The 24,971-nt window shown below is 39.0% G+C and overlaps 1 protein-coding gene across 5 annotated transcripts in view; it reads right to left on the bottom strand.

Annotated features, from left to right (window-relative positions):
* Nucleotides 1-12,306: 12,306 nt before the first annotated feature.
* Nucleotides 12,307-24,971, bottom strand: part of AHI1 (Abelson helper integration site 1) — a 79,922-nt gene continuing 67,257 nt past the window's right edge. For 4 of the 5 annotated variants that reach the window (XM_015858435.2, XM_015858433.2, XM_015858434.2 and 1 more), the window contains 2 exons: nt 16,262-16,341; nt 12,307-13,520 (listed from right to left, as the gene is read on the bottom strand). In XM_015858435.2, the coding sequence (XP_015713921.1) occupies nt 13,298-13,520; nt 16,262-16,341 (303 nt within the window). In that variant the 3' untranslated portion in view covers nt 12,307-13,297. The remainder of the gene's footprint in view (nt 13,521-16,261; nt 16,342-24,971) is intronic. The other variant, XM_015858436.2, reaches the window with a different exon arrangement.

The following is a 24,971-nucleotide window of genomic DNA, read 5'->3' as shown; positions in this document are numbered from 1 at the left end:
TCCTCAGTTTCCAGGGTGCAGAGAGTGCTCTGTGGCAGGCCTCCAGATGTGACTGGAGTTCAGTTCTGACCCGTCAAAGCCTCTGTAGTCATAAATACGATGCTTTTGGACATACAGGACACACAGGACACAGCAGGCTGTGGAAGGGATAATGCTGAAGAATGCTGGTGCCCTGAGTTCATATCCAGTGCTGGTGCTGCTGGGTGCTCCCAGGTTTATTCCAGCAAATCAGCTCAACACACCTCAGCAGCCTGGAGCTCAGGATCCCTCAGCTGCCACCATAGGCCTGGCCCTCCACAAAATGGTCTGCTACATGCTACAGCAGCAATAGCAATGGGAGTGATGGCTCAGGCCTGTGAGAGGGGAGGAGGCCTGCCACCAACTGGAGCTTCAGGAAGGCAGGGCTGCCAAGCAGCTGCCCAGCAGCCTCTGGCAAGGCTGTACTCAGACCATGCTGCCTGCACTTGTGGTGCCTTCAATATCCCCCATGTTGAAGGATGCCTGGCACTGATTCAGTGAAAGGAAGACCACTGCCTGCACCAAGACACTGCAGCAGCAAACTTCAGACATTATATTGGTGACAAAAAAAGAAAATGCAATTGCAAGGCATCTCAACGTGTCATGTTAATTCTCACGTGGTTAGGCAGCACCAAGCCTATGAACCATTCCTGCAGCAGATTTGCTCAGCCTCCTCTTGCATGTCCTCAGCAGCAGAGACGCTGCAGTTTCTTCAAGCCTTTCTGGTCTTAACATAATATTCTCTGAAAGATTTACTTGCACCATCTTCCTTGCTGCAGTTCAGGCTCATTCCTTCAATTCTGATTGGCAAATCTCATAGAGAATAGTTTCTTATTTTTCCCTTTGTGGCACTGTTAGCAGTATTAATAAATGATTGTCCTCCAATGAAACAGAATGAGATTTAGAAATACTGTTCTTTAAGTCTTCAGCTGAAGGCTCATACAGCTTAGTAACACAGAACACATTCCCTGAAGGCCACACAGGACTTCTAGTGCCATTGCTCAGGACTTGACTGGATCTACTCTGTTACACTAAAATTCCACAGCAAGTGGAATTTGAGCTTGCAAAATGACTTCCTCCCACTCATAAATCATATCATTTTGCATATATTTGAATGGTCAAACATCTATTTAGTCCCTGGAATGATTTGTTCTTTCATTAATGGAGACTAGATGAAAGCTGCAGATAACAGCTCATAGTGATTGAACATGAAGCAGAACTCCTTTATTGTACAGGATCTGCAACCTGAGCACCATGGCAATAATCTAATGATGCCAAAACTTGGATGCCCTTCAAATGCATTAGAACAATAGGTGCTGTCAGCATGACCTATGTGAGGTACCAGCAGCTGAGCAGCCGGTGACCTGAGGTTTCCTTGTGGATGAAGGGTGAGCACAGCACCCATGGGAGCACACAGCAAAGGTTGTGCATGCAAAAAGCTGGATGAGGGACAGCATTGCCCAGACCCAGTGCATCTGAGCACCTCATTCTTATTTAGACCTTCCAGAACCTGTCTGCCATGAGCACCACTGCTAATATGCATGCAGAGGTGAATCAGGCCCATACAGAGCAGCTATGCCAAGCAGCTCCCACGGCTTCAGTGCAACCTGCCCAGAAATAAAACAGTGTGAACATTTACACTGTCAGGACTTCTACATTTTAAATTTTACAGCAAATCAGCTTGAATAAGGCATGTGAGGTGGAAGTAAAGCCCTGAAGCTGCTCCACTGCAGAGCAGACAGTGGAAGAACTTTCTCAGGACCAAGTTTGGTTCTCACCACAGACAGTAAAATAAACTGATTGAGTGCATTCAGCTGTACATCAGTTGCTGTAGAACAAATGTACAGCTTCCATCGCTTGCCACCAAAACCCAAGTTATTTTAATGGTTGGTCAGATTGTTCAATGTAAATGCTATAAAACCCATCTGTACTCAGTATAGCATGAAACTCAAATACGAGTTGGACTGAATACATTTTCCTTGAAGGCAAAAAGTGATTTCTCAGCCTAGTACTTGAGTAAATTTGGCATTTTCAGGGTGTTTGTGGGAATTGGAAAGGGTGGAGAAAATAACCCAACCAAAACACAGCACAGTTAATTTCCTGACTATTATTTCCCTCCTTTCTGCCAAATGGTCACATTCACTGGCTACAGTATTTCCTGAGTAGAAATAGTGTTAACTTTGAGCCTTGGAGAAAGGTTCCTCCATTGAGAAAAAAAATGGGAGATCATTACAAACCACTCACTGACTGAAATCACAAAAGAAGAAAAACAGACTTGAAAAAAGGCCAATTTTACAATGATGAAATGTTTTCAACTAAACTGTGGTATTTATTCTGGTTTAAATACATTGCTCAGTGAATTGATGAATTGGAGGTACACAGGTCAGGACTCACCAGGAATCCCTTCTTCCCTACCATAGTAGCAGGCTGCTTATTTTTAAAGCCTAAGGGGTTACAGCCTCTGTTACTCCAGTTTCAATGTAAAGGTACTTTCAACCCTTAATGAGAGTGTGCCTGCTAGTGACATGAGCACTGGCACTGCAGCATGACCCTTTTGACACTGCATTATTATTTCAGATATGGTGAAAAAAACAACAACAATAAAAAGCACAGTCTCTCCCATTGCTTCTTAAAGTGTTTTGTCATCAAATTAGCACACTGTCCAAAGTGCTAGGTGCACTCCAGTTTGTGGGGGACAACAACTTGAGTACTTTCTCTGCCAGCTTATCCAGTATTTATCTTCTCTGTCTGTTTTGATGGCAATTATTGCTTATGAATGCAAGAAACCCGAGGGGAAAAGATTTCTCTTTCCTTGCCATGGAATACACTTCAAGGCTTTAAGTTTTTCTGGCCAGACTTCCACCCCAGATTTTTGGAACTCCAGCGGGGCTTGCTCCACAGTCTGTGCAAGAGCTGCCAGGGAAAAGCGTGTTGTCTTAACTTAGAGTCACCAATGCAGTTGAATAATCCTTCCAAAGAAAGACTTTCTTCAGAGCTTTTACATCACAAATCTGCTATTGCCAGTCCCCCACAATAAGATCAATACAAATATCTATCCAAGCAGTAAGACTGAAAACTGCAAGTTTACAAAGGCATGTAAAAAAAAAACCCTCAAATCTTAGTCCCACCATAAATACAGACTATTTGCCAACTACTTACTGAGTCATACCAGTCCATGACAGCCAAACTTTTGAGATGATGCTAGACAAGGGCTTGAGGTCTGTACATTGTCAAGGCATTCTTATACAGATTAGCTGTCTCCAGGAGAAATATTAGTATCTCCAGCTAAAGACAGAGAAATTGAGGTGGAGGTTCAATCTACCCAAGGCCATACCATAAATCACTGGAACAATGCGATTAAAACTGAATAGCCACGGGCTCATGAGTTCTGGAGAAAGATTCAGGGTCAGGATTTTGCTCCAGTTAGAGATTTACGACAGGGAAGATAATGATTAAAACACTTTTACTGTCATTCTTTTTCCTATGAGCAATCCAGCACCAGCACTGATCTAGTAGGTCTTACCAATGCTATATTAAAGGAAGAAAAAGGCAACTAATAATACATGTAACACAGAGAATGAAAGGAAATACGTGACCATCTAATTTAAATGGTCCCGGAAACACTTCTTTTTGCTCTGTTGCACTGCTGTCAGACAAAACTAATCTTGCCCACCAAAGAGAGAGAAAAAATAACAGCCATGTTATGTAAAATGAATAAGTCACATAGGCATAGATCATATGAAACAGAGGGTTGCTAACCTGTTGCTCTCTATAAAAACCTACACAAGACTAAGCATCGCTGTCATGTTCTCACTGCTGTTCCCTGGGCTCTCTTCAGTTTGTCTACGGGATTCAGTATGCAGTGACCAAAACTAAAGCTAAGTATTCCTGGTGACGCAACATCAGATCTTACACATGCTATCCCTGCTAATATCAGTGCTCAGATAAATTTCTGTAGGGGGTAAAAAAGCCAAAAAAAAAAAAAAAAAAAAAAAAAAAAAAAAAAAAAGCATAAGCATAGCGTTGATTCACTTAGTGTTTGAGCCTACTGTACCTAACATATTTCTTTTTTTCCCCAATAAAACCTAGATATATTTCATATATTTGCCTTCTTCCTGTATTCTGCACTGGCCTTACCGACTGCTATTTCAGCAATTCCATCATTTGTTTTATTTTCCAAAATCATTTTCAATTATGCCCACGTCCTACAAAGAGCACGCAAACTGCTGGTGTCACACACAAATTGTACAAATCCTACGACTTCACCCAACTCATTAACGGAAATAGTGAATAGAAGTGACAGAGAACTGACCTCAGGGACCTCCCTCGCAATATCTCCCTGGTATGATAACTAAAATTGGGCAAGTCTTTTTTGAATGCAGCTTTTCTTTTTAAATTAGTTATGCATCAATTCCTCACGATAGTTTCATCTAGACCGTATTTCTCTTCATTTATTACAAATAACATACAAGACAGCAACAAAAATCTTACCAACATCAACATTTGTTACACTTACTGTCCAGGCTTGCTCACTTAGAACACTTGCACTGCCAGAAAGGAAATTCATTAGAGCATTCGACATCAGTGTTTTTCAAACAAAGGTTTTGCCTAACAAAAAGGCCTTCAAGGAAGCAGAGAAATTCTGTGAGAAACTATCAATATTGTCAACATTTCCTTAAACACTTTAATATATTTTTTTTTCCTCAAAAATTATCTTAAAATCACCGCTGCTACTTTTATTAAATACAATAAAATGTAACTTAGGAGAGTAAGCCAGGTCATGGAATTTTTGAAACCACTGTTAAAGATTAATCAATCGTATCTCAGTTTAAAACATGATGAAAAAAAAGCCATGAAAACAGATACAAATTATATCCGAGAAAATGGGAACAAAAAGTCATTTCGATATACTATGTGAAATTATTTTCTTGGTGTTTGGAGAGCTCTGTGATTCCACAGCTTTACACTGAATTTGGTGAAGTGCTTTTCCTCCCAGAACAGATGCTTCAGCACGTTAGGACAGAAGCAGCAAAAACCAGTTCCATTCAAACCTTTCCAGTCAAAGAAAGTTATAATGATAGAAGCAAACCATTAGCCAACCAACCTAAACAAAAAACCTGTGCTTCAAAAAGGCCGGTACAAAACAAGGCAGCTCTATCAATAATTGCACACATTTGTTCAGGAGTGAATAAGTTCTTTGAGCTGCATGAAGAAGTGAGTCACTGGGGATGGATGGCAGGGTGTCCACCAGAGAGAGGCGTGGGCTTTGGTGCCCGGGCGCCTGGCACACAGCCACCCATCCTGTATCTCCATTTCAGCTGGAATGCTACAGAGGAGGCAGGAAGCCAGCAGGGAGCAGAGAGAGGTTTTGAGGGAGGGTGGGAGCAGCATTGTAACTCCCGTGTCCTCAGCGTGTGTGAAACTGGCCTCTGCTCAGGAACACATACAGTTCCTGATCCACGCTTCTGCACCAAGCCGCAGAGTGAAAGTGAGCCATTCACGTGCTCCTCTGCTGGCTGTGCAGATGGTGTGTGGGCTTGGCACGGTACAAGCAAAACCCCTGCTTCTCTCTGACTGAGCTCATGGAACCCAATCTGACCCTGCAAAATATTCTCATGCAAGAAGCTTCCAGGCACAAGGGGACTCAGCAAGTGAGGCTAACTACCACCCAACTAGAGTTCCAGGTACAGATTTGCATGTCTTCAAGTTTGGAAGCTGTGTCTTCCATTGTCAAGTCCTGAGAAGAGTTCTAAGCCTGCCTGATTCCAGGTGCATGAGAAGATGGCAATGTTCCAGAAAAAAGATACCAAGAGTTCAAACAAATTAGGAACAAGTTTCTTCAATGATACAGAGATAAGTTTCCAATCTATATTACTACATGTTCAAAAAAGGAAAACAATAATAATTAAAAAAATAGTGATACCCCAAAACATTCATGGATGTTACGGTGCTACTCCTAGCGTGGGAAACCAGTGGAGTTTGAATGACTCAGTGAAGCAACCTCAGCCTACAAAGACTGAATCTTGGCTTTGTCTAAGCCTTGTGTCAACTTCAGTGTGCTACAGCACTCAGTCTTTCCTCTTCATGTAAAACCTGTTCCTAGAACAGGCAACCAGCGCTAAATGTTAGGTTTATCTTCTGGTGGCAGGTCCAGTCTATGTACACTTCTTTCTTAGGCAGAAAGGGCTTTCAGTTTTATGAAATTCTCCTCCAACCCTCCCAGTTTTTCATAGCCAAAGAGGAACTTTCACTGGTGGAGGTATGACCATCAGTCACTCACTGGTCCTGCATTGGCTCATGCCTGCTTTACTGGCATGAGAAGTTGAATGCTAAGTATTGCCAAGTAAAGAAGTAATAAAAAACAATGCTCTCCTGATGAGCCAAAGTGAATCAAGCTTCTACCATTTCTGAATTAATCTGAGGGTGTTGGGAGGTGCATCTCAGTAACAGGGAGAACAGGAGGCAGGTAGTGATACTTTAAGATAATGTTCACATGAGTTTCTGCCCTTCAACAATTTGTTCAACAGTCGGAACCTGGGCACTATCAGATTTCTTCTTCTCACCTTGTGAATTCAGGCTATTCACAGACTGAATTTCAGGCAGCCAAGTCTATACCTCCTGGCATATGATGTCAAAAAACTGCCTTGAGGGATTCTCAGCAAATGCCAGGTGCTCAGGTTTCCAAATATGACCTGAAAACCTATGCTATTTTGTTGCCAAAGAGAATAAAAAGCTAAACTACAGCAATGCTGAACTCCAAGAACTGTCACTGAAGGCTTTTTCCACCTTAAAAAAAAACAACAAAAAACAAAAAACAAACAAACACCTACAAAAACAAAAACAGAACAACACAAAAAACAACCAACCTCCTCTGGTAAAAAGAAAAAGCAGCTGTGGCCTCCATTTCACTCAAGCATGTGGTAAGGAGCCTGTTAGAGCTTTCAGTCTCCTCACCTGTACTGGTTTAAGGACTCAGGACACACCTGGAAAGCAGTGAGCCTGAGCCCATGCTGGCTCAGAGCAGCCCCACCTCAGAGCTGTATCAGCATTTTACCTGTGTTAACAGAGAAAGTGCTTTTAGATACCCTAAGATGCAACTTGGGTCCCATTAGGACCAGCCATGCTGCTGTTCAGCAGAAGCCTGGCTGGTGTCCTGGGCCACAATGTGAAGTGCGCTGAGTGCCCCTTCTGCCCTTTCCATGATGTCACCTTCTCATTATGACATTATACCGAACCACAATGGGGATTAACCACCCCCCTATAAGCTTATTATAGGCTATGCAGGCTGTTAGAGCTTGGCTTTAGATGGCATTTCTTTTAATGAGTTTGGGGCTGATGTCACTCCTATAGTCATAACTGTACACCCCATTAAGCACTACAACTAACACAGCACATAAAATTAACTAGCTTTACACAGTGTCCGTGCAAAGGTGTCAAAAATCCCCATGACATACACAGAAAAAAAAATAAATGTTTGATGATGCAATGGCAAAAGAAACCACCTTTGTAGTGGAACTAAAGGAACATTTCCAGTCTGTGATAGACAACCAGTGCCAAGTGAGTAACATGTGGCGATGAGAACTAATTGCAATTACCATGCTCCTCTCACCTGCAGACGTGGATAAACCCAGAAAGGCTTAATTTGTGCACGTTAAAACAAGAAGTGCAAGCGCAGAAGCAAAACCATCTATTCTTCTTAAGAAAATTTGGGAAGGGGGAAAGAAGGACTTTCTTATATTTATACAGTTGCACAGTGCTTGGAGAACATACTTTAACCAACCTCTGTCAGAACAAAACAACGAGACACATAAAAGAAATGATTTGTGAGAATTTTGTACCAATTCTTTCTGCAGCTCATAGAGTTTCATTGAAACTTCTTCACTCTTATTAAGCAAAACTGAATGTTTTTCAGCTCCAGTTCCAAATTTCATCACAAGAAAACATGGCCAGGGCCTGCACTGACTCAGGGTGTATGAAAAGGGGGCTCCTTTGCTGAATATGCCCATAGAACATCATTAACTGCCCTTCTGACCACCAGAAGAGTCGGATCTAAGCCAGTATATTCTGAAAGGATTTCCTTTCCAGCTCGTACCCTGCTCTGCCTCTGCCACGAACACCGCCTGATGTTAGCAAACGCGGCTCTGGGAAAGACTTCTAGATTCAAAGAAATAAGGGCAATATTGGGCTGATGCTTTTTTCTTTTTTTTCTTTTTCCTTTCCAGTTATACCTGCATTTTATGTGACTCCAGGGTTTTCAAACAGCTATATCATAACAGTCTGTCGCAAGCGTATTGAGTGTTTCAGTTTGCCAGACCTGTCATAATAAATTAATTACAGGATGTTGCAGAAGTGGCTGAGTTCCAGCAGCATCTTGCACAGTTTAATATAGCCCTATTTCCCCATTTCGATGTATTTGTGGTTAGATAAATCCTCAGAAAATTTACAGCTGCTACACACTAGTTTATTATGCTCCCTGCCTGTGCAGGCGATACAAGTGCAAAAAGAATGTGATGTCTTCTCGGTGCATAGATTTTACCGATACTACTTGACTGGTGTGGAAACATCTTTCTGCTAAAAGTGGCATCTGCAGTTTCTTCTGCGTATTTGCATTTGAGCATTACAAAGGACTCGTAAGCTTGTTTGCCACAACCAAACTGGGCAAATTAATTTGGCCTGAAAAAAATCCTCACAATAAAGCCCCACAAAATAGGCAGCTGGAGTTCTAGGAGAAAACTCCACAGCAGAGCTATCATTTTCATTTATGAGAGCAAGCTACAAATATTTCTGCAGTCTTTCAAGTCAGGGTACATTGCTGTACAAACTACAGCCATGATGTGGCTCCTGGAAGCCTGGTCAGCTCTGCTGGAGCTTTGAGCACAGCGGTGCATTGGCTCTGAGCAGCTTAAAGGACTGGGACTCTCAATACACATGCAACCACTGGAGAACAGAGCACTCTGAAGGGGAAGGCAGCAACCAGCCAGCATGCAACAGGCATGGCATCTGCCAGAAACACTGTGAGCGAGGCACATCTCTGTAGAACAAAAGGGTTGTACGATACGTGATGCTGAAACCAGCAGATAAATGTTATGTATGACATTCTCATCACTGCTCTATTTTACAGCAGATAAAGAGGCCAGAGGGCAATAAATTGAGGTAGAGGTACACAGAGCAGCAAACAGCTAGAAAAGAGCCCTCTAAAGATCTGTGCTAGCAGCAGAATTAGGGATCTAAAGCACCAGTCACCCCAACAGCACAATCCAGATGTGTGGAGCTTTCTGTATTCCAGCTCAAACTTGTGGCTGTTATGGATTACTGAGAAGCCACAGCAGAATATTCATCATGGGCTCCAAGACTTCATCCAAGCTCCTGTAAAGAGCACAATATTTAAATGTATCAAAAGGTGAAGTGGTTAAATAGCTTAATTTCTAAAGTCCAAAAAGCACCCAAGCTCTGCTCTAAAACGCCTCCCTTCTATCTTCTGTTCCTTCTTCTTAAGTTCCAATTTCTAATTGCCACATTCTTGCAAGTCTCACCCAGGCAGTAGTCTTCTTCTTAAGCTGCTTATTTCCCTCTCTCAGACCTCTGCTTGTTTCTATTCCTTACATGCAACAGTTCTCCTGATGCTCATATTTATACTTGAAGCAATGTAAATCCTTGAACTGATGCAATATGTTTTTACAAGTGCAGGTGTACATCCATGTATTAGTTTGTCCAAAACATTCTGTGTAGCCATTGGATAGAAAACTTAGGAAAGAAACCTCAGCACAAGCCTGTACATGAATCTCTCCAGCCCTCCTTTACTGTTCAAAACCACTCCTATCTCCTCCCAACTTCACGTCCATTCAATAGGCTGTACTGCACACATACTAATTTCATATGTGCTAGAAAAGGATCATTAGACCCCCCCCAAACACTCTTTGTGTTTACCAAACAAGTGTTTTTGCTTTAGTCTGTTCCCGCCTTAAATGAAGTATTTCCTATTCACCTTAGTAATTAGAGCAGAAGGATGTAGTGAATGAAGTGCCTCATTATCAAGTTTGCATCCACAGTCTCTGCAGAATGGCGACCATGCCGGCTATTTTTCATAGCTGTCTGCTTTTGCTTGTAATGGGCCATTGTTAACCCTAAGTGATCCTGACATTCAATTCTCCCTCAGACAATTGGGTCCAGCCGGCAGATTTAGTTCACTAGTCAACAGAGACTTTCGGTTGTCATGTTCCTCTGTGTTCTCATTAGCCCTTGTTTGACTGTGATCCATCCCCTACTGCCTCGTGAATTAAGTGATGCTACAAATACACTTATTGTGTTCTACGCTGTCTGTTCCTCAAACTATTTTAAGGAGAAAAAACCTAAATGCAATCTGATGGCTATTGGGAAACACAGGAAAAAAAGTGCCATTCCTTCGTTCCTATTTTGTTAATTTATGCATTCATTGTTCACAATATCTCCACCAAATTATAAAAACGCAATAGCAGCTCTATGTTGTAACCACACACACACATCAAATCTAAGAACACCAGAACAATGAAAGGCCTACTGTGCTGTTATCGCCAGGCAGTTATAAATATCTACTATTTACACTTCTTTATACAAGGTTTTATCTCCGTTGTGCTAGCAATGAACCAGTATCACCCTGTAAAAACTCCTCCAACAGATGTTTTTAATTCTAGTATTCCATATCAGGGCTTAGCGAGCAATTTTGCAGGGCACTTGTGTGGTAGGGCACTGATTGCAGCTCTTCAATGTACACAAACAAGGGAAAATTTCAATAGGTATATGGAACACTCCGTGAATTCTTTCAAATACTTGGACAACTGTCAGCAAATGCACACAATGTTCATGCTGAAGTGACGTAAAAAACAGGTGGGTTGCATTAACATAGAAACAACATGCATTGGAGAAAGTTTCATTTCCAAACACTTAAAAACCACTATCCTCTTCCAAATTGTTTAAAAATATTATTCTCTTGGAACTTTAGGACAGCACCAGCAACATCGGAAGAATGAAGAAACTCCTAAAATTGAAAACAAAAAGTGAAAATTGTTTTTTTTACGATGCCAAGTCGATAATTTGTTGAGAAGGGATCTGTCTGCAGGTTCTAACCTAAATACTGCAGAAACACTTGGAGTTGTTGTTGTTGTTGTTGTTTTAATTGCAGATCCTTACTTTTCTTCATTTTTCTGTTAAATGAAAGCAAAAAGCTCCAAAACAGCAGCGGTCTTGTATAAAGCAATAGAAGAGTCCAGCCAACCCTGTGGTAGGGAGGAAAAAATTACAAAAACAAAAGATAGTGCAATTACAAGAAAACATTATGAAAAGTTTATTTTCAACTCCACACGTTTTCATGCTTGGCTCTTATCTGATTTCTTCTGCTTAATTGTTATTTGGAACCATGCCTTGGAAGACACCACTGCTGCCTCTCCTCTCAATTTGAAAGTGTGGCAAAGCAGCTCTATTCAGCTTCAGAGCAGTGAACATAATTGGAGCCCTAGTTCGCAAGCATGAAAGGAGGTGCTGTGCCTTTGATTAGAACTACCATCTCTCTGTGGTGTTTATTTGAAGTGTTATTTCTGTCTTCAGCATCCACAATGCCAAATTAACGCTTTACAATGCCTTCCAATGAGCTCCCAGATCTTGGCTACCGCTCAGCTCTTCCTGACGTGGAGCCTGATGTCACGCTCTGCCCTTATTTTAAGTGTGACCCGGAATATTTTAGAGAAACCTAAGACTTTGAGATTTTTTTCTATTATAAAATCTTTAAATCCCTTTAAATTCAAACATATTGCAAAAAGTAGCAAAGTAAGAAGCTAGGAGCCTTGCCGAAAGCAGCAGTTCCAGGACTAAGATAATTTTACACAACTGACCACTGGAAAAGAGACATTCATAATGTTCTGGAACACATACGTGTCCCATTTAGAGGAGAAGTTCCTACACACGCACTAGGAATGCAGCTAGGATTGTAAGCAAATTACCATAACCAGTGGGGCTAAAAAGATATTTTCTGCTCCCTTTCACTGAAAAGAAACAGGTTTACAGATTTTTCTGGCTATAAAACATTTGCAGGGAAGATATTACAATATATAGCAACTAGTGCTCTGCATCTGGGTGCACTTCACACATCAGTGCCCAACACTGTTTTTCTCACTTCTTTTTTTAATGGAATCAAGTGCCCTGTCTACTAAATAAGGGCTTTCTAATTTTATGTTATTTATTGCTTCAGAAGGGGGAGGAGGAAGAATTTCCTTAGCAGAGCAAAAATAAACCGGACATCATCAGCCAGAAAAGATATCAACACTAACTGATAGAAAGTGTTTAATTTAATATAAACCATAAATTATTTAGAATTGCAGGTAATCAGTGAAATCATTAGTGAAAGTTTACAACATAATACTCAAGAAACAAAACAACAAAAGAAAAACCTGATTAATGACATACAACTGCAAAAGGAAAGCAAAGAACACGGTTTGAAGTGAAATATTTCATTCAGACAGAAGAATGTGTATTTGGCAAGACTGCTGCCAAAGCAGCCAGGAACTCTGACAAAACTGCAATGCACCTTTATTATGTGTAGAAAACCTCATTTGAAAATATAAGTGCCTGGAATCTGCAACACTTATTTGTATAGGTAAGCATGGGTAGTCCTACTGAAGTCACAGTAGATGCATAGTTAGTTACTAAACAATTCACTTAAGTGCTGCAAAATGTGGTCTCAGTGGATATTTATTTCCCACCAGGAGAACACTTTTTAAAAGCCTTTTTTTTCAGGTACACTGTAACATCAGCATTCCTTTGAAATGTCACCATTCTGAACACTGCTCGATTTTACAACAGAATTGTAAAATGCTTATTCAAGAACTTCAGGGTCAGGCTTGTTCTGTTCTAGATCACACTTAGGACTCTATTCTCTGCTTGCAACAGACTGATCAGCAGCCCACAGAAATGTCTGGTCAGCCTGGCTTAAAATATGATCACATGTTTAACACTACATTTGTCAGCGGGGTTCTCATGAAATATGAAAATGCATTTCAGATTTTACCAGTACAGTGAGTAGCTCAGCATTCAAGTTCTGTTAATTTCAAGGAACCCTGAACAAAACTGTTCTGAACAGGCTTACACCACTGGTAACTCACAACCAGCACCATTTTGTGCATTTGATTGATTTATTTCTTTATTGTTGTTGTTCTTTATTCCTTGTCAGTCCTAGAAGTGAAGATCAGTTGCAGCACTCAAGTGTAAGTGTATACTGCATGTCACACCAGTATTTGGAATTAAATGATGACTACACATCATAGCATTCAGGCTCAAAAGCAGTATTTGTCATTCCACTTGTTCTTAAGTTTGAGCTTCTCACTGCCCTTTTCTTCTTCTTCAATTCCACCCCATGGGCTGTAGGTTCATTTTGAACACCATTAGCTGATGATACTGGAGAATCGAGGCCCATTAAGTAGGGCTGATTTTCTATCTCGTTCTTCTGTACCCCTTTCTTCTTTTTCTTTAAGCTTCTAGAGAAAAGCGGATATAAAAAGAGTAAAAGAAATAGAAAGTTAGCTCAAATTTCCACCCACAGCTGATGTGTTAGAGCAATTGTCTGCCTGTTCCCCTTGAGTACAATGCTGAAACAGCTACAAAAACTACTGTTCCATTGCAGAACAAAGACAGAAAAAAGAAACACAAGGACAAAATATGTGACCACTCTACTACTATGCTTTTCAACATGTCACAGCACTGCCTTGAAAAGAACTGTTCCTGATCCTAAAAATCAGAAAGTCTTGATTGACAGTCAACAGATGTAATAAAAAATGCCAATTACAATCTCCATTATCATAGAAGTCATTGCACAAACCTTTTTTTTTTCCCCCCCTTTTCTTAGTTTATGTACTTATTCTTGCAATTAAAGAGAAATTTGTAGTTTATTTATTGAATGCTTTAAGGGAGACAGTCAGAAGTTTAGTTTTCCTATTTTAACTATGATACATTGATAGGATTAGTCAGTTCAATGTCTATTCGTGCTTGTTAGACTTCATAAAATGACAAAGGTATCAGTCAAATTCCTGTATTTTTCCCAGTCAGCAGCCTGAACAAGGGAATCAGACTGGTCTTGCAGATGATGCCAGGGACTACAGATGTTACACCACTTCTACTATACATTCCCATCCTTGGCAGAAGTTGTAACTTTAACTATATAATAGTTCAATTTTAATCTATCAAGGGTAGTTACTGTCTTCATCCAATATTTGTACTCCACATTGCACAAACTAACACTGGTTTGTGTTGTGTTGGATGCTGTTGAAGCATGCAATGAAGCAGAAGAATCAAGACTACAGAATGCAATGAATGTTTCTAATTTCCCCAAAAACTCAATTGCAAGGCCAGTTATACTTGGTGATACTGTACTAATGTAATATTTTTTATATTTTAAAAGATTTATCTATTAACCTTGATAATGGAATTATTATCTACCTATAAGTTTGATACATATTTTAAAAACTAAACTGAATATCCATGAGCATGTAAATGGCTGCAGTTCTAATACTAGAATATCTCAAGGGAAAAGATTCAGGGTGTTATGACCCTCTGCATTAGGATTTCTTGGACAAGTTGAGAAGTATTGCTGCCCAAGGAAATCAGGATTCAAAATAATAATTAACCATTAAACACAATTTTCTACCAAATGGAGTGTTCAGCTGGATCTGATGTATAACCATCGTAACATTACGGAGAGACCGCTACCTTGTGTAGCACAAGAAAACTGTAAAACTAGAATATATCTAAGGAGATAAAAGTCTGCACAGAGAAATGGCATCTAAACATTACTATTCAAATGATGAAGATATCTTGCAGATTTTCAGTGTAAAACTAATCAATCTAATTCTGAAAAGCAGTTTTCATCCTTTTACTATTTGAACAATCACATCAGGTGTGATAATGTAACAAATCTTTGAGATATTCTAATAAATATCCTACGTTGCTTGACATCTATTATACGGAGCTTTCTGCTTCCCTTAAAGACTGCAGAAGTCAGGTTAACTTCTTGGCTAGGATAAAAATGTAACTGTCACCTTGGAGAAAGTTTGTTTTCATACTGCAAAACTATCTTCCATTTGGAAATTCTGAAAGGTAGGTAATTCCATCAGGACTTACCATTCAGTTCATTCTACAGCAGGCATTGTGGCCATACTGTTTTAATAGGAAAAATGGCAAACCTCATTTGAAGGTTCAAATAAAGGTATAGTGAGTTGTGGAGGTGTTAAATTTAATTTCTCCATAGAGAAACCGTGTAGTAATTATCATATCCCAACAGATTTCAGGGGTCCATCCTGGGACTGGTGCTCTTCAACATTTTTATTTATGACCTACACAGTGGGATTGAGTACACCCTCAGCAAGTTTGCACACAGCACCAAGCTGAGTGGTGAAGTTGATATGAAAGAATGAAGGGATGTTCCCAAAAGGGACCTGGACAAGCTTGGGAAGTGGACATGAACCTAATGAGGTACAAGGCCAAGTGGTAGGTGTTGCACTTGGACTGAGGCAACTCCGGGTGTGTACGCAGACTCAGAGAAGAGCTCACTTTGGGGTTCTGGAAGGCAAATTGTAAACTGAGTTGCATCAAAAGAATAGTGGCCAGCAGAGCAAGGGAGAGGTGATTGTCTTCCTCTATTCTGCCCTTGTGAGGCTCCACCCGTAGTACCATGTTCAGGCCTGGAGCTCCCAGCACAAGATGTGGAGTGGGTCTAGAGGGCCACGAAGATGATCAGTGGGATGCAGCACCTCTCCTATGAGCTGGGGTTGTTCACTACAGAGAAGAGAAGGCTGTGGGAAGACCTTTCAGTACTCACAGGGAACTCAAAAACAGGAGGGAGACTCACTTTGCAACATAATCTAAGATGTTAGCTTAGGCCTTCTCAGTATGAGACCCTTTCCATTTTAATTTTTAGACAGTGCAAAAAGAATCTTCCATTTGTATAAATAAAGCCTAATACACAGGGAAGGAATGCCAGAGGACAAGGCTCTATCCCTTAGTTATGATTATCACATACACAATAGTATATGGTTTTGTGCGTGTGTACGCATATGTAAACTGTTATTTCCTTCACATTTTAGGTGTGAATTACTCTTTTTGAATGAGTACCCTAGTGCCACTTTCTTGTTTTGCTAGCTAAGACAAAATAACACTGCAGACATTTATCACTGTTTCCTAGCAGATGTAACACTGCAAATTATAATGAATGTTTCTTGCTTACTGTGTTGCAGGTGAGTCTCTGTCTGTGTCACGCTCTGAGATGCATTTCAGGCCCCCTGACTTACTGACGTCTGGTGACATCTGTAAAATTAAAAAAAAAAAAAAAAGCAGGAAGGTAAAAAGAAGAAAGACAACAGGGCCAACACATGTACATTGAAAAACCCACCAGCTTCCTGAATAAGGAGAGAATATACCTCGTTTGAAAAAGAATGTCTATCAGCCATAAAATGTTAACTCCTATGTGGTTACAAACAAGGAAACAGTAGCCAGCTTAAAAAAAAAAAAAGAGAGAGACAGAGACAGCTACTGGCAAATAAAATACAGTTTACAAGTATGTAAAAACAAGAAGTTAAGATCTGCTTTTAAGTAAGTTTAAAATATATACAAGTCCGTGAAGAATTACAGTTATTTGTGCTACTTCGTGGATAAATATAGAATGCTACAAAGCCATCTCATTGTATGTTTTTAACAAGAGAACTGCCCTTTTAAAAACAAAGCAAAACAAACCTCTAGGTAACTCACCCATACTTACTGTAAGAACTCTCAAAAGAACATGGTGACTGTCCTTCCTGAGTTTAACATTTTCACAGGATTTTTCACATTTTCTCTGCCACCTTCCACACAAACTGTTCACAAATACATGGTAACTATCCAAATATAGTCTCACTTTCATGGAGGACAGAACCCAATTCAACCAAGAGGCTGGATGTTCTCACCTAAAATTTGCTCTCTTGGAATATGGCCTTCACTATGCATCCAGCTATGGCCTTCAGGCACACTGTAGGTTTAGATCTGATATCACAGTTTCATTGATGAAAAACTGCCGTGGACCTGTACTTTAGGCTGACAAGATTATCATATTCTGTAAGCATCCATTTGGTACAGCACGCATGAGAGAAAACCAGGAGTAACAACCAGGCAGGCCCTGTGAGAGTAGTTCCCATGAAGATCTTGGAAACTGGACAAAAAGTCTCTTTCAGAACAGTGGAGCCCAAGGCAGAGAAGAGAGGTAGAGATTAGATCTGGTACTTTCCGAAATGCAGGATCTTTCACAGAGTAAAGAGAAGAATGGCCTTGAAACTAACTTGGCCCATGCTTACAATTTTTTAGTTCAGCTTCAGATTCAGAGTCTGCCTAAAGCAAAACCAACTACATTGTTTCTGAATTTCTCAAATAGCTATGGTGGTAAAAAGATCTGCCCATTCAGTTCTGCCAAGCACAGAGGCACTCATCTGCTTGTAAATAAGATCCTTAATATTCTGGTATCAGCCTGAATGGCTCGAATAAAGAGTCAGTTATTGACATGACCATCTCTGAAACTGCAGCTAAAAATGAGTGAGCATCTTTCTGCAGTTCTGAAGTGCCAGACAACAATACAACATCTAAAAAAAGCAACCACAAAATCAGAATTTTCTGGAAGGGACAAAGAGGAGGGTGGGGAGAAGGGGAAGAAAAAACATAGCTCTTGACCATCTAGTCTGCCAACTGGTTATTTCATTTTTTGACTTCCCATGCAAGGTATATCACAGTCACTCCAGATTGAATGGAAACAGAAAACAATGGGTTGCTACATAGAAATTAATATATATATATATATATATATATATATATATATATATATATATATAAAAATAAGTAATCTTTACAAAATCAGCATAATTTGGAAATTCAATATGTTAAAACAACTATGACAATACCGTTTTCAAACACTAAATTTATCCATCACAGATTTCAAAGCTCTAAAGAATAAAACTTAGTGTTTCCCTGTCAAGTGCTATTGTCCAGGTTTTATTCTGGATAAAGTGCATCTGGAATAGAATTATCTTCACATGCAAATACTGTACTGGAACCAGAATTTGCATTTTCCAAACCTCAGTTTCAGGCCTTGAAGAAGTCAATTACTTTCTTAAAATTGAGTTAATCGAAAAAAAAAACAGCCACACACCTACTTGATGCGAGTAATTGAATGATATTTGAGCTTTTTTTTTCCTTCATCCAGCTCTCTGGTATTATTTTGTTAATTTGGTATTATTTTACTGAAGAAACAGGGTCAAGACCCCACTGAGTTACTGAATTCATATATAAATGCTGCCCACAACAACCACGTTCAAACATTAGTCACTAGAAACAGTCTGCTGAAATAATACATTTTGTTGGGTAATTAGATAAAAAATCAGCATTGGGCTGAGAAAAAAAAACTATTTCACACACAGAATCCTTGTTAATAGAGCAATAAACTTCAGACTAGGTCAACGATAAAAGTAAACACAAAAGGAAGAAATACAGTGCCACTAATATGAACATACAAGGGACTGCTGAAAAGGATATGACTCTTAAATAACAAATTACCTTCCTACAGCACTGGTAACCTTGAGTTCCTTGCCAAATACAATCACACATTCCCTTTGCCTGTTGTCAGAGCTAAATCTTTCCCTGAAAATCCTGTGTGAACAGTGTTTGACTAGGGTTTTTTTACTATCCTTATTTGAGTGAATATAACTGAACTTCTATAATTTTACTAATGCTTAAAAAAAAAGCCCATTCCAGTAGCATTCTCTTAAATGCCACTACAGAAGACTGCCATCTCTTACATTTAAAAATACTTCTCAATACTAAAACAAAGAAAATTAGCCTTGGTTTACAGTTATGAGATTGAAGTATCCACAAAGTTCCTATTATCTGTTTAAAAACTACGCGTTTCATAGGTGGGCTTTTATATATTCAAACACACCATTTCAGTGTGGGTACCAAGGAAAGAAAAGCATGCGATTGGACTACCTTGGCATAGCTGTGTTCAGCTGGCACCGTAATTAATGAGAATTCCTAGGGTATGTAGGGACAGAGTCCCAGTTCTCCAGAGCACTGCCTGAATATGATAGCTTTCTTTCTTACCTCATTCCTACAAACTTTCAAGCATGTAATGAGGCAGGAACCGCATTGATACAAGATCTTTTTGAAGCAGATTTCACTACCACTGTCGTCTCTTCTTTCCCATCTCCCTTAGCCCAGTACTTGACCTATTTTTCCCATCTCAGTGATGTATGCAAGCAGCAGCAGTACTGAAGGAACAAGTAAAGTGGGGGCAGTTGCAAGAAGATGGTGCTACAAGTGGGATGAAAGCAGTGCAGTGAATGAGGCAAGGGAGTGTAGAGGGGCATGCAAGTATGTAGCTAAGGAGGTTGTGCTAACACTTGGATGCTGATAGTGCACCAGAGGTACACTGATGTAAAGAGAACCCGAATTCTAGAGCATAGAGGGACCAATGAGACTGCTCATCTGCTCTTTCCCTATTTCTAAACCTTTTGACCTCTTGCAATGTATGAGAAGATTTCACAGGAAACACTGAACTACTCTCCACTATAGTCAGTGTACTGGCAACACTGGACTACTAAGTACAGTTACAGATATGGTGTTAGCTTTTAAAATTATCCACACTGCAGAATTACTAGGGTTGTGTTTGCTGAAAAGAAAATATGTCAGGTAATTAATATGAATGTTTTGAATTCCCCTGTTCCAAAGAACAAATACTGGACACAGTGTAACAAATTTTGTACAGTGCCACCAGTGGTGCTCCATTTTGTTGCTATATTCTATTTCTCCACCCTTTGAAAGATACTGTGTACAAGAAAGGCAGGAGAATATCAGTTCATTCTGAAGGTCCTTTTACTATGATTACTACCATAAAGACATATTGCAATAAAGCATTCACTTTCCTTTCTAGAAGATGTGCACACTTTGCAGTTCCTTTGGCCTTAATTCGTTGATGCTAAACACTGTCTGTATGCTTCCACAAAAGAAGCAATAAAGGAAAATAAAAATAAAAATAAAAGGTTAAGTACACAATCACTTTTTAATTACACAAGTCCTTATCCCTGCTGCAGAATCCACAGCAGTAAGTCAGGCATTAAATGCTCCCTGTGCTACTCACAGAACATATCAGATGCATCAGAACACACTTCATAGGAGAACCTGAAGCAGAAGGCATCTAAAGGAAATACCTAGGACAAGGTCTCGTAAGTCTAGGCCCTTGTCAGTGCTTTCCTCTAAGCTGAGTAGAACTATCTTGATAACCAATGGTCTGGAGAGGTCTCTGACAGACTAAGAGGCAGATGGACAGAATGGAACGGTGCAGGCAATCTGAAATTATTTCCTTCCTCTGTTTTGGTGACTGAAGTGGTGGAAGTAAATGTGCTTGCTCCATAGCCTCCTCTGTACAAGGTAACACTCCCAGAGAAGCTGTTTCTACAGAACCTCATCTAATAAAAGATTTATTGGATCACAGAGAGCAAGAACAAACATGTCTTTGTCTTTTGACACTAATCTTTAGAACATCAAACTCTCCTAGAATTAACTTTATATTTTCTATTATACAGTCTGTGGATGACAACATTCATACCAACATATTTTATGTCCTCAGAACTATGTTGATGTCTCCAGTCAAAACTGCTTTAGTGAATCAAATTTAGGAGAAATGCTGCGACACCACACCACGCTCCTAATTTTCCCTCCTCCTGTAACGCACCTCTCCAGAGATCTCCCCATTAAATGAAAAACTGACAGGAGTCTTTGCTGGTGGAATTACACAGAATTTTATTGACCCTACTTCTGAACTAAGTATATGAAATTCCCCTTGCAGAAATGCTAGAGCAGCAGGCAGAGGACTTTGCCTCATCTAGTCATTGAAAATGCAAAATCCTGGGCCTGCACACAGCTAGGAGAGACCAGCAGCCTGAAGCACTACAGTTCAGAACAGGTGTTTTCAGTCTTCAAGTCTTGTCTTCTGGGAACTTATCTGCGGTTAAAGCTTTGCATTTAAATTTGCATAAAAATGGTTCAATCCCATTCAGAGAGAGGCTATGAGGACACAAGGAGAAAACAGTGGGGAAGAGAGAATTCAGCTTGCTCCTGAGAGCCATTTTAATAGGATAAAAGTCCATCAGTAGTATTTTTGGTTCTGTTTCAGCTTAGTTTGATTTTTCCTATCTTTAAGCAGTCAGCAGTCCCTTACAGCAAATGACTACAGATGTGATACTACGAGATACCTACTTTTCCCAATAAATAATCTTGCTTACGAATCAAATAACAGTATTTTCAATAACTTAAATAATAGTATAAACAGAGGCACAAATGTTTATGAGACAGAATTCATAGGAACTTAGGGGTGGTTTTGGACCTGAACAAGAAAGAGCTACCAGCTCTTTATTTTAGAAATAGGACCATACATTCTAAATAGAGAGGAATTCAACTTGAACAGAACACAATCCCTTTTATAGGGAAAACAGAGTATCTAAAAATAAGAAACTATAGAACTAAAGAGGTCAGACAATGCTTATGAGAAATAGTCTATTCCTAGTAGATAGTAAATTTCCTTTAGATTTCTTCAGGCAAAAACAAAGTAATTACCATTCCAAGATCAGGATTTACAAAGCTGTGTGTATTTCACACTGCTGCGGAAGAACACACAACAACTTCGCAGAATGATTCTAGAAAAGTACGCTTTCAGCTCAAAAGGTGTCAATGACTCCAGAAGAAGAGATCTGTAATCATATGAGGCAAGAATGAAGCACGGTTACAAGCTTCAGTATATTAATCCAATTTAATATCCCATTTTTGTGGGTCTGCATCTTCTCTAAACTTCCACAATGAACACACCTCTGTGTGTTTGAAGTGTGGAAAGTCTTCAGCTCTGTTCACTGTGAAAGTTTTATTATGTCAATTTTTAAAATGTGTCCCCTTGGAAATTCAGTTCTTCCTCATTCTTGTTTGTCCTAACTGATAATCCGTCACTGAAGTGTTCCCCAATAACCAGAAGAAAAACACAAAGAAGAATATAGAAACACACAAAACAAACTATAACATGATGATGTTTTGATTGAACTACTAGCAAAAGCTCAAGCTAGTATTTTTGGAAATACTGTTGAGTAAGCTTCCTATGCTTTTTAATTTTTAAATATAATTAATAAATTTTGAATACACAAAAACATCCAACCACACTGACAGAGCTTAAGCCCAGAGGAAAAGCCTTAATAGGTTGGCAGGTTACTTCTACAGATGTGAGGCTAAGTCTAATAACCTGCTCTGGGGAAAAAAAAAAGTGAGAATGTGAATTATTTATGTGAACACACTGATAATCTCAAACCTTGTTTAAATATACATGGAGTCAAATTTTGATCATCTATAGTCAGATTATCCAAACCATGCAATAACAGTGTAGTTCTAGGAAGTAAACCATCTCTTTTCATGCATACAAACATTATATACCTTGACTTCATTTTTCCAAGACACATATACTAGAAAAAAATATTTTCTTACAGTTTGTATGGATATGTTAAATTACTCCTCCCTATTATTGCCACATAACCTTGAACTGAAATACTTCGCATTGAGAATCCTTTTGGAATCAGTTTAAAGAATACATAGTAGGGACACCAAGTAATAAAAGGCACTCACAATGTTTTTACACAGTAGAACATTTCTGGTAAAAAAAAATGACGTATCTCAGACCTGCTAAAATTTTGAAAATCCCAATTTCTCATTTTTAACAGAAAATTTACTGAACTCCTGCCTTTTGTTCTTTCACCTTAAGGAACCTGAAAACAGTAGATGTACTGGAACAGCCAGATGACAGGTCTGTTTCCATTTCTTGGGATTCTTCAACAGCATAGTGAGAACTTCACTCCATGAAATATCTATTGGCAGTTTAAATGTATGTTGTAATTAAAGATGATTATGACTTAATTTTGTGGCTCAGGAGTTAAGTAACTCATAACGCAGGAAAACAAGGTTTGCATAAAATTATTATATTATGAATGCAAAGCTCACCGTAGAAATAATTTTGAAAGCTCTTTGAACTACAAGAAAATGGTCTGTATTTGCAAAGATTAATGTTGGATCCTAAGTACTGCATACTCTTCTAATGTTAACAATTGCATTTTATTCACTCATCATAAATTCTGATGATTTGCTAGATACTAATGTGCTTATAATACCTGCAGTTGGAAAACAAGTTTTAAAAAGACTATCTGGTATTTTCAGGGATTAGAACTACAGTATTCTTTATTTGCTTTTTAGATGTTCTTTGAATTTCTATAGTCTTAACAGAAGTAATATTTAAGAATTCCTCAAAAAATACATGAAGAACAAGAGACACATCAGACCTGGATGTAAGTATCTAGGAAAGCATGCCTGTGGCCAAAAAAGAAGCATAACAAAAAACATTTGCTCATATTTTCTAGTCTGTGGTAACAATTTAAGCAACAACTTATTCTCTTTTTTTCTTTCCCCCAGAGAAAATAGGGTATTTTTTTTTTCTTTTTTGCTATTACAAAACAATGATTTTTCATATTCTTCATGTAGAAGAAATTGGTGTTTCTTTTCTGCTGTACTAATGAAAAAATGAAAGGAATAGGAAGAAAAATTGCTGTGTCACTGCTGCAACACAGGAACTGCCATAACTGATCAGCCCCCTCAGTGGTCCTCTTAGCAGTTTTGTCTAAGAAGTATCTGGTATTGCTGAAAACCAAAGCTCTGGAGAACTTCACTGTGACAAACAGCCCATTGACAGTTTGCTTCTTTTATGCAGCACTCAGCAGCTTTTGTTGAAACCATTACACTCCGAGTCATCTCATGCTTCCCACAGAGATTTGACTCATTTGCTCTAACTCCAACTCACTGTCTTTTTGGTGAGTTGTACAATGCATACGCCAGTACGCTAAATACTTACGTAACTTGGGAAAAAATCAGCTAGATTTGTGTTTCTCAGTCATTTAGATGCTTTTGGAATCTAAGTCATTATCTCAGCCTAAGCTTTGATATTAAAAAAAAAAACAAAACACAATCTTGAATGTTTAAGTTTTAATAGCATCTTGTAGCAGCTGGTTCACCAGATTAACTAAATATAAACAACAATTTCCTTCTACAACACTATGTATGTTCCATCATGGCTTAATTCTCCCAGATCTTGTTTAGCAAAAGGGAGGAGGAAGGAGGGTGCATCCAGTGCACTTCCCTACACCATGTATTATTTTATTTACTCTCTTCCTCATTGCTCATTGTTTAATACTGTTAAGTATATCCTCCTATACCCTTTTTTTCTAGCACTTTTCCCTTTTCTGGCACTGTTAATTGCTACTCAAGATGAAAAGCAACACATCTGTCTGGTAATGGACTACAGCTGCAAACTCATGCATTATACCATTTGAATATCTGTATATATTACGTATGCTTTATTAGAAAATTCAAAATAATGATTAAATTTGAATTTTTCAATTTAATTTGAAGTTCCAGCAGAACAGAGTAAAGAAAATCTCAGTGAAAAATAAATAAAATTAAGCAGTACTGGAAGTATTACTAGTAATACAAAAACTACTGTTAGAATAATACGTCAACTACTGACATTTGGCAAAATCTAAGACTGAACAAACGTTATTTCTCATCAAGCTGAATAAATACTGGCTGTATTGGTTAGTACTGGTTAGTGTTGGTTAGTAATCAATAAACACTGGTTAGTACGCTTAACAGTTATTTTGAGTTAGTAATCAAACTAGATTTCTATTAAACTGAAACAAAAAAATTAAGATAAAAAGATTATCAAGTCTTTAATGACAATGTGTAGGCTCAGCTCTTCATTTTTTTCTTATCAGTTATGCAAGACATAGAGTGAGTATAGCACCATATTCCCTCTGTGATACCTTTGCTTCTGGTAATGCAGA

The sequence above is a fragment of the Coturnix japonica genome, chromosome 3, assembly GCF_001577835.2.
Source record: "Coturnix japonica isolate 7356 chromosome 3, Coturnix japonica 2.1, whole genome shotgun sequence".
In the NCBI taxonomy this organism is placed as follows: domain Eukaryota; kingdom Metazoa; phylum Chordata; class Aves; order Galliformes; family Phasianidae; genus Coturnix; species Coturnix japonica.
The sequence above is the reverse complement of the archived record's forward strand: the minus strand, read 5'-3'. Positions and strand labels throughout refer to the sequence as shown.